Source organism: Sminthopsis crassicaudata, chromosome 2 (assembly GCF_048593235.1).
Source record: "Sminthopsis crassicaudata isolate SCR6 chromosome 2, ASM4859323v1, whole genome shotgun sequence".
NCBI lineage: Eukaryota > Metazoa > Chordata > Mammalia > Dasyuromorphia > Dasyuridae > Sminthopsis > Sminthopsis crassicaudata.
In genome coordinates this window covers 52,522,833-52,533,182 of record NC_133618.1, presented here as the reverse complement: position 1 = coordinate 52,533,182, position 10,350 = coordinate 52,522,833, and the positions used below count along the sequence as shown (strand labels likewise).

The 10,350-nt window shown below is 38.6% G+C and overlaps 1 protein-coding gene across 2 annotated transcripts in view; it reads right to left on the bottom strand.

The window, feature by feature from the left end:
• Positions 1 to 5,168: 5,168 nt before the first annotated feature.
• The window catches only part of LOC141554412 (uncharacterized), an 11,001-nt gene continuing 5,819 nt past the window's right edge, over positions 5,169 to 10,350 (bottom strand). Inside the window, exons 4-7 of one of the 2 annotated variants that reach the window (XM_074286278.1) lie at positions 10,194 to 10,227; positions 9,470 to 9,509; positions 8,733 to 8,946; positions 5,169 to 5,299 (exon numbers count right to left, since the gene is read on the bottom strand). In XM_074286278.1, coding sequence (XP_074142379.1) covers positions 5,281 to 5,299; positions 8,733 to 8,946; positions 9,470 to 9,509; positions 10,194 to 10,227 — 307 coding nt within the window. In that variant the 3' untranslated portion in view covers positions 5,169 to 5,280. Of the gene's footprint in view, positions 8,947 to 9,469; positions 9,510 to 10,193; positions 10,228 to 10,350 lie in introns of both variants that reach the window. The other variant, XM_074286277.1, reaches the window with a different exon arrangement.

Here is a 10,350-nt window from a genome sequence, read left to right as displayed (position 1 = left end):
ACAAGGGGACTTTATATTTACAGATGCTCCCTTAATTCTTCTAACCACCCAATCCCTTTGTCTTCTTGTCTCACAAGCATATCCCTCCACTCTATCTCAATTGCATCTGGGGATGGTCACACCTTTGTGATTTTGTCATTATCAACAAGTGTTTTATTTCCACTTCTATGAACTCCAAAATTCCTCAATGTGGTCATCATCTTTTATTATTACATTTTTCCTTCTTTTTTATGATCTCCCAACACCGCTCTTCATTTTCATAATCTTCATTCTTTCTACCCCTAAGTATTTCCCCAGGCTATATATAACTCATAGACTGACAAGGCTTTCCTCCCTTCTCAATCTTGACTCCTTGGCAAACACTACACTTAAATTTTTCCCCTCTTTTCTTCTCACTTATCATGCCTTGACAAATCCCAACCCTGAATTACTCCTACCATCATTCTGCTAGTTAGAGCCAGAGGAAATTGTGAAATTATGCTGATGGGGTTAGCTACAAATTTCTTATGAAATCTCAACTTGGCCCTAACTGCAACAAGACAATCCTTGTACTTCTCCCTAATTACTTCTCTATCCCACTCACTGCAGCAGCTATTCCAGACTTTCAGAAATTTATGATATTTTAAAAATCAATAAAAACTTATTTTTAAAAAGCCATTGATACAAAGCACCTTCATTTTCCTCTCAAACTGTTCTCCATTCTGGTTTCTGACTTCATCATTCAACTGTGAATACCACTTTATCCAAAGTCACCAACAATGGCTTACCTGCCATTTCTAATAATCTTTGATCAATTTCATGCTAGTCATTATCTTTGCAGAATTTGATGCTATTAATCACCTTTTCTAGGTCATCATGGCCTTCTATCTTGTTTTTCCTCCTACCTAGCTGCTTCTTTTCAGTCTTCTTTGCTGGATTTTCCTCCAGGTGATGCTCTTACTCTGGGTGTCCCCCATGACTGTTCTGGGCTTCTCTTCTTCCTCTATGTCACTTGGTGATTTCACCAGTTCCCATGCATCACTATGCAGATGACTTCTAGATCTAATCCAACCTTGGTCTCTCCCCTATATCCTACCATATCATCAAAAGTCTATGTAATTTCAGTCTGTCTGTCCTATAGATCTCAAACTTACCATTTATAAAACAGAATTTATTTTCTCTCGGAACCCATCCCCAGTCCAAGCTTCCTTATTACTATGGAGGGTACCACCATCCTCCTCATTACACAGGCTCATAATCTTGGAATCTCCTTGGCTCCTCTCTTTCATACATCCTATATAACTCATCTATTGTCAAATCTTACCATTTCTTCCTCCAAAGCATCCCTAACATACATCCCTTCATCTCCCATTAAACAGCCACCTCCCCAGTTCAGATCTTTACCACCTTTAGCCTGAACTATTGAAGTAATCTCTTAACTGATACCCCTGCCTCAAGTCTCTAGCCAATCTATCCTACACTCAGCTGCCAAAACAATTTGTCTAAAGCATCCATCAGACCATGTCACCCCTTTATTCTAAAAATTCCAGTGGCTCCCTAGTACCTCATAGATCCAATATAAAACCCTCTGATACTATACATATATGCATATAAACTTACATAAATAAGTTCCCCCACATTGAAAGATAAGCAGAGACTATTTTTAATTTCTCTTTATGTCTCCATTGCTTAACAAAGCACATAGTAAATATTTAATGTCTGTTAATCGATTGGCTTTGCTCCTCAGTGCCATGGTCTCTGCACATAGATGATTACAGCATGGAAGAATGGATTCCTTCCTTTTCGGCTTGCTATGAAAAGGCTGGATTCGTTGATAAAAGTACAAAAAACAAGTAAAAATGCTTAATCCAAGTTACTCCATGCTCTAGTGGAAGGCTATTCGAACAGTGCCCCCTCGTGGTTACTGGTTATCTTCCACATACACATTTATTAACATAGCAGAAATCAGAGAAGAGGGGCAGATAATGCCAGAAGTTCTAGGGCTGGAAGAGACCTTAGATGATTGTCTATGACGGGCCATCTACTGGAAAACAAAGGGAAGTGATTCTTTCACTCTGAGTCACCAGATCGTTAAGGGATGGCAGCAAAAGGAGACCCGGCTCTGTCACTGACCAGTTGTATAACTCAATCTTCTTTCAAAGTTTCCATTGAGAGCTTCCAACTCTAACTTCCTCCAATTCTGCTAACCAGCAGGAGCGGGGAGAGGAGGGGAAGTGGGATGAGATGTGGATATGAAGTCCAGGGACCTGGATTTTGAATTTTCTACCCATCTGGTCTCTGACAAATCATTTAACCTTTTTGGGGGGACACAACTTCATGTGAGGATACCATTTGTGTGTAGAGTCCAATGATCACTGTCCTGAAAGCCAGAGGATCTGAGTGTGAATCCCAACTCTGCTACTCTGTCGCTTAACTTTAGGCAACTAAGTATCAGATAATTGGTAAATACGTTACCAGACTCTGAAATCAGGAAGACAGGAAGTCTCATCTAAGTTCAAATCTGGCATCAGAAACATACTAGTTGTGTGACTTCTGGCAAGTCACTTAATCCTGCTTGTCTCAGTTTTATCTGTAAAATGGGTTTAACATTAATCTCCCAAAGTTGTGAGGATAATAGAGATTTGTATTGTGTAAACCTTAAAGTGTTGTATCGATGCTAGTTGTCATTAATCTCGATGGGCTGTTTTTTCAACTGTCAAATGAGATGCTATGATTATAAATAAATGATCTCTGAGATCCCTGCCATCTTTAAATATATAATCTTACAACAATGTCCATTTGTTTGGGGGAAAAAATAATTTTAGATCTAAAATTATATTCTAGAGACTGTCTTCATGGGCATCAGAGGGAAGATAGTTTTTTCTTTGTGCTATGAAACTTTGATAGATCCAAGAATCCCTCCAGAAATGTATACCACAACCCCTCCATTATATCTCAAAATTCTGCAGAATTCTTGTCAATCAATCAGCAAGCATTTATTAAGCACCTACTAAATACAAGGCTTGGTGCCAGGAACTAAGAATACAAAGACCATACAATGAAACAATACCTGCCCCCAACTAGCTAACATTCTATCAAGGGAAATGTGCATAAGCAAGCACAAAATATATGGAGAATAGGTTCAGAACCTGAAGAACATATTAAAACTACTTAAACATTTCATTATTAAGACTTCATGAACTGATGCCAAGTGAACACTACCCAGAGAACACTGTATACAGTAACAAGATTATGTGATGATCAGCTATGACAGATTTAGCTTTTTTCCACAATGTGGTGATCCAAAACACTTGGGATGGAAAAGAACTATGGAGACTGAATGCATATTGAAGCATAATGTTTTGTTTTGTTTTGTTTTTTAGTTTTTCTTTTTCTTTCATGACACAACTAAGAAATAGCTTTAAATAATTATACATGTATAATCTGTATCAGATTGCTTGCCATCTTGGGAAGGTAAGAAAGGAGAAAAAAATTAGAACTCCAAATCTTACAAAAGTGAATTTTGAAAATATCTTTACATGGAATTGAAAAAAAGAAAATACTATTAAGTGGGGAAAATTAATTAGTCTCTCCGATGAGGCAATAACCAATGATGGCTCCTGAAGACTGAGGCTGCCTGCTTACCACCTGCCTCCTAAGGACTGAAGGCACAGTATAAGATTTCTATTTGACCAAACAATATTGACTAATTCCTAAATATTGGTTATTTTCTCATAAAGGAGGACTTTTATTTTGAGAAAGCAGGAAAGACTTATGATTCAAAAGGAAAGAAGAAATATTTTTTTAAACACATAGCAGCAAGCAGGAGGAAGTGTTGAGATTTGATGAGTTAGGTAATGATGCTATTATTGTGTTGAATTTGTGATGTGCTTTTTAATACAAGCAGCATGAAATTTATTCACAGTCCCACAAACTTTTTTTAATTGTTCTTTGTAAATGGAACTGTTTATTGAATTTTGTAATTTAAAAATTAAATTTTAAAAAAGGTAAATCTGGAAAGGCACTAGCCACTTAGAGAACAAGGAAAGATTTCATGCAAGTGTATCATAAGCAGTCTTTTTTTAAGGAAATAGTAATTCTAAGAGAAAAAGGTGAGAAAATGATTTCAGGCAAGAAAGGCAGCAATACAAAGACAAGAAGGTGGGAAGTGAAGTATGAAAAGGGTGACAAGGTGGCCTGTTTGAATGAATTGTAGAATACAAGGAGGAGAAAAAAAGCATTAAGACTGAAAAGGTCAATTGGAGTCAGGTTATGAAAAGCACATCCAATCATTGAGTCAATAGGGAGCCATCAGTGTTTTGTGAGGAGGATGCCGTGGTGAAACCCCCACTTGAGGGAAATCACTTTGGCGGCTGTTTGGAAAATGGAGAATGGGAGCTGGAAGGCAAAACCATCAATGATAGAGGAGTTATCCAATGTGCTAGAAAGTCTTCCTCTGGATCTTTTACCCTTCGAATCAATCAATACTTTTCTAGGGTCTTCCAGCTATGGCCCATTATACTCACTTACACGAATAGCAGCCCCTACATTTCTGGTCATACATGTCTCTAATAATATCTTCAATGACATCCATTTTTGTATCTAGACTGGTCATATCTTCACTCCTCTGCAGAAAGCACTCCTGGATTTCCTGGACTTTCTCTACAATGTCCCAGTACCATCTACATTTATCTTTTCTCTCCCTATCCTTGCTTTCGACTCCCTTTTATGTGCTGTTCTCCCCTACTAATATGTAAGCTCTTTGAGGGCAGGATCTTCTTTTTTCTACTTATATTTCTCTCTCCAGGGTTTAGCACACTATCTTAAAACCTTAAAACATTATATAAATGCTTGATAATAATTATTAAACCTCACTGGACCTCAGTTTTCTCCTCTTATTAACAGAAGGGGATTAGAGTAAAGGCCCCTTGAACCCATGAATTTTAGCTCTAGTGGATACTACAAAATGGGGAAGACTTTGGATATGAGGTGACAAATTGTATCTTCTGTTTGCAGATGACCTGCGCCAAATATGGAAAGAAATCAAGAGATTAGAAGGATCTTGCTGTAAATCATTCCAGATGTAGTATAAGAAATAATGTTTAAATGAAAATTAAGATAATAAGTAAACTTTATAGTTATAGCAAACATTAAAAATAACTGGACATAGCTTTGGCTCCCAAGTTGGGTCTCAGATGAATTCCTGCCTCATTCAGTGTCTTTGTGGAGTGTGTATGTGGTTTTTTTCCTCCTTACATTAAGCTGGGAAGTTGCTTGTTCAACTAAAGAACAGCCTTGGGTTCAGGATCCCCAGAAATGACTAGAAAGAAAGGAAAAATGTCAAATCATGTGCTTCTAATATTCTACTTTGCATATCCCTGATATTTTGTTTAGCTAGATGTCATTCTAATGAATTCTTTCACGAAAATATAGTGATCACACCTATTTTTCCTCTAAATTATAAATAATCCTTTGTCTAAGAGGACATTTTAAAAAACGGGATCACCACTCTAAAATCCCTATGATTAACCAAAGCTCTCTTATGATTGTTATAAGACAAAATGAGATCATTGCAAGAGACAATTAGTGATTTGGGAACTTTTAACAGCATGATACAGGTTCAAGATTTCATCAGAGTCACTACCCACAATCTCTTTTCTCCAGCTATGGGGGAATTAAGCTTAGTCACAAAGTGTCAGGCTCAGAACATTAAAATGACTCAAAAACATGGATCATTCAGATTCTTCTGCTATTTTGGCATATTGCATGTTATGGGCCCCTATGGGCAGTACAGTATTCAAACATAGGCCCAGATACAAAGATTCATTCATTCACTAGCCAGGGAATATTTCACCATCATGAGACACTCAAACACCCCTCCCAAAATGTTGGAAGCCAGAACCATGTGGAATAGACACAAAGGGGATATGGAAGAGGCACTGGACCATTAAAACCAAGCCACCACTACTAGTTTATAGTAGTTTTACCTGGCTATGCCCTCATTATCTCTCCTACATATTGCTCAATGAATGTCACCCAAGATCGAACCCTTAAGTGTCTATACACCAGCAGTGACCCTACCAACCTCTACATCTGAACCTAGTTAGCAGAACTTCTGAAAATGTGACTATCTGTCCAGATTTCAAAGGCATACAACAATGAGGTCAGTCCAATGGCTCGGTAAACCTGGAATTTGGTAGTCAAATACCTCTCTTCTCCCACACTTTCCTTAGGAGCCTCCCAGACACTGAATTAGCTCTGGCAATGCGTGTGTCAATCTCATTATCAACGTAGACATCCCTAGAGGGTATACTGCCAATATAACTGAACTTATTCAGAGCATTCCAAACTTCTCCATTTGCTGTAACCAATGGTTCTATGGATGATGTGATGCTGGCTGATGGAGTACCTGTGTTTTCTTGGTGTTAATTATTAGGCCCAAATTAGCGGCAGAGAATTGATCCATATTTAGCTGCGTCTCAGCTTCAGAGGCTATATTGAATGCACAATTATCTGCAAACAAAAACTCATGCACCAATACTCCCTCTAAAGTGTTTTGGCTTTTCAAGTTGAAGAAATACCACCTCTGTGTGGTGGTTGACTTTGATGTCACGTTCATCCTCATTGAAGGAATTTGACAACATGGCTGAAAACATCATGCTAAAAAGTATAAGAGCAAGTACAAAGCCTTGTTGCATTCTGGGAACTCAAGAGCATTGTGTATGATCCAGAACCCAGGCAAGTTTGCCAAAAAGATCCTACAATTAAGGGGGATCAGGAAAGCCACTCTTCATTTCCCATCCAAATCTTTAACTCCCATCCCCCAACTTGTACCCTTATCCCCACAGTGTAAAGTGTGTTCAGAGAAGACTAATACCTCTGAGGGCTAGCGGGTCCTTTTTATGACTGCCTTCCACCTTTAGTATCCACCTGATTTACCTATCATGCCAAATGTAGTCACAGGGAGTTGGACACAAATGAACAACAAAGCAACAAAATGGACAAGTGGTCAAGAACCGAGAGTGTTGCCAAGTTCCAGGCATTGTCTTATAAAATCTTATGTGGGGACAGAAAATTAGAGGACATCTAGTCAAATTCATGGCTCTGAGAAAGACTTTTTTGCAACATATCTGAGGAGTAGTCAACCATATGCTACTTATTCAGTTCTCTCAAGTGGTGTAGAGCTCACTAATTCCCAAAGTAACTCTGTCCTCTTTGAGACAGGTAAAATCATTAGGAAGTTTTTTCTCAAATCAAATTGGAAGTTGCCTCTCTATAAATTCAACTACGATGCTAGTTTTCCCTTTAGGATCAAGTAGAACAAATTGAATCCCTCCCCTATATATCCATTAGTAAATTTGAATACAGCTTTCTGTCTAACCTAAGTTTTCTCTTCTCCTGGCTAAACAAATATCATTATTTTAGCCCTTGAATGATATTCCCCAGACTATTATAGCATCATCAAAGGACCTTATGGGTCATCCAATCCAATTTCATTATTTTAAAATTAAAAGAACTGAGGCCCAGAGACATTAATAAAGTCATCTATTGGTGAAATATTTCATCCCTTCAGTGGTAATCAGCAGAACTAAAATTTGAACCAAAAACTCTTAGCACTTGCTCCAATCCTGCAGCTTTTCTACCATGATACCCCCCTCTCCTACATAGTCTAGCCTTTTTGTACTTTGTCAATGTTGTGTCTAAAATGTGGTTTGTGAGATTGAACACTAGTTCAGTTGGGTTTTGACCAGGATTGAGCCCAAACTCTACCCCATCCCTTATTCCAGATAGCTTGCTTCTCTCAATGTAAATAAAGATTAGTTTTTTTTCTCCATATATTAAACCAATATCTACCCCTCCAAGGTATCCACTTTTTCTCCAAGGATGACCACTTTAGGAAAAGCCCCAGCTTTGTTTCATATCTGGATTCTCCCCAAAATCTTCTTCCCCTTTCTCCTTCTGCATAGCCCCCTTATTCTTTTATTGTCTCTTTACTTTTGTCTGATCCTATTAGAATGCAAGTTTTTTGAAGGCAAACATTAGTTTCTTTGTATTCATATTAGTAATATGAGTAGTAAATGAGCTATCTATCTGGTATCTGTCTATCCATCTCCTTACCTATCTAACTAACCAACCATCTATTTATCATCTATACCTATCTAACTATTCAACCCTCTATTTGCCTACTATCTATCCAACCATCTATCTATCCATCTATCATCTCTACCTATCTATCTATATAACTATCTATCTATCTACCTATCCAACCATTTATCTATCCATCTATCTATCATCTATACCTATCCAATCATCTATCTATCTATCTGGTATCTGTCTATCCATCTCCCTACCTATCTAACTAACCAACCATCTATCTGTCATCTATACTTATCTATCTATTCAACCATCTATTTGTTCATCTATCTATCCATCTCCCTACCTAGCTAACTAATCAACCATCTATCATCTATACCTATCTATCTATCCAATAATCTATCTACTATCTATCTATCCAACTATCTATCTATCATCTATCGATCTATTGATCTTATTTGTCATTCTCATCTATTGCTCCTCATTTTGTTCTCAAGTGACAGTCTAATCTGTCTTCCCCAGATAGAGAAAGCAAGATCTTTTTGCTGAGCAGCCTCTCCTTCCCCACTCCAAATCCAGGAATAAAACCAGTTGCCAGTGATGGCTGGCCCCCTCCGGAAGTTTGTAGGAGGATCCCTGGACAAGCTGGAGCCACGCACCGCACAGCTGAGGCCATCATGCGAATGGAGCCCAGGAGGATGCCTAAGACAAACACAGACAAGGTGCTCTCCCCATCAGGCTGCTCATAAATCAGGTATGGATCCTTGGAGGCATCCTCCCGGAACTGGGACTGGAGCTTCAGCAGCATTTCTAGCCTTGAGCCTTCGGAGCAGACCCGCCAGCAGCCATGGAAGTGGCATTCAGAGGGAACTCCTAAAAGTGTAGTAGAAGGACGGTAGGGTAAGACAGGGACCAAGGAAGAAGGGTCATTATAATGCTGAAATCTCTACATCATCTGAAACATCTTCTCCAACAAACCAGTTTTAAAAATCCTTTTAAAATCTTCAGCATGGATTTTTCTACCTTTTTTAATATTTGCAAGTCATTTGGGATTTTTTTCATAAAACCAAACAACAAGAGGAACATCAGAATATCTAATGTTAGACTATAGAATGTCAGATTTGAAAGGGGTCTTGGAACAATGACTATCAAGGCTGGATGGGACTTTAGCAGCCTTTTTCAGAGAAATAGATCTATGACCATACCAAGGGGTATTTCCCATCCCACCTCCATTCACCACCATAGCTTTGATCCCTCCCCAACCATGCACTATACATCACCTTCACCCATCATTGCCAAAGGCAAGAGAGGAAAGCCAAGGAGACTTCTTAGGATGCAGGAGATGTCTTTGAATCAACTACAGAGGTTACTTACTCCCTATTGCCCAATCACTTACCTTGGATTCCTGAAGCAAGACCCTCCTGTCTCCTACTTGCCTGAAGGTAAAAAAAAAAAATAAAAATTCATCAGATTCTTGAAAGGGGGAGGCTTCTGGAAAGGAGAAAGCCAGCAGAGAAGGTATCTCAAGCAACTCTCTCTGGACCTCAGTTTATCATCTATAAAGGATCTTTATTCTATTTCCTTCATAAGAATATTACAAGAAAAAGTCAGATAATTTCAAAGCACTTTAGAAAATGCAAAGAGCAGAGGCAGCTAAGTGGCGCTGGATAGAGCACCAGCCCTGAAGTCAGGAGGACCCGAGTTCAAATCCGGTCTCAGGCACTTAACACTTCTTAGCTGTGTGACCCTGGGCAAGTCACTTAAGCCCCAATTGCCTCAGCAAAAATAAAAAGAAAATGCAAAGCACTATTAAAATGAAATTTATTATTATTATAAGTATTACTCAGATCTTGTCTCCTCTAGGAAGTTATCCCAGACAGACAATCATATTCCTCTTCTCCTACAATATTATCTGTACCACTTACTGGGTACCAACCATATCCTACCTTGTATCATATTGCATGTAGCCAGTTTTCTTTTTTTCTAATGTACTCACAGCCTAGTTCCCCTACTAGAAGTAAGTAGAATGAGGATTTGAATCCAGGCCCTTTACTGCACAGCCAGCCCCTTTTTCTATCAGCACCAGGAAGGTTCCAACTGCCCCAAAGGTTGTCACTGACCTTTCCTTCATTATTCATGCCAGATTTCTTCTTCCTAAACAAAAATAGGAAGTCCTTAGAAAGTGTAAAATGTCTTTCTAAACAGAGATATTGAGGAAAAGGCCTAGAGCAGCAAGTTCTAAGACTGGCTCGTCACAGCATCCCAGGTGATGGAAAA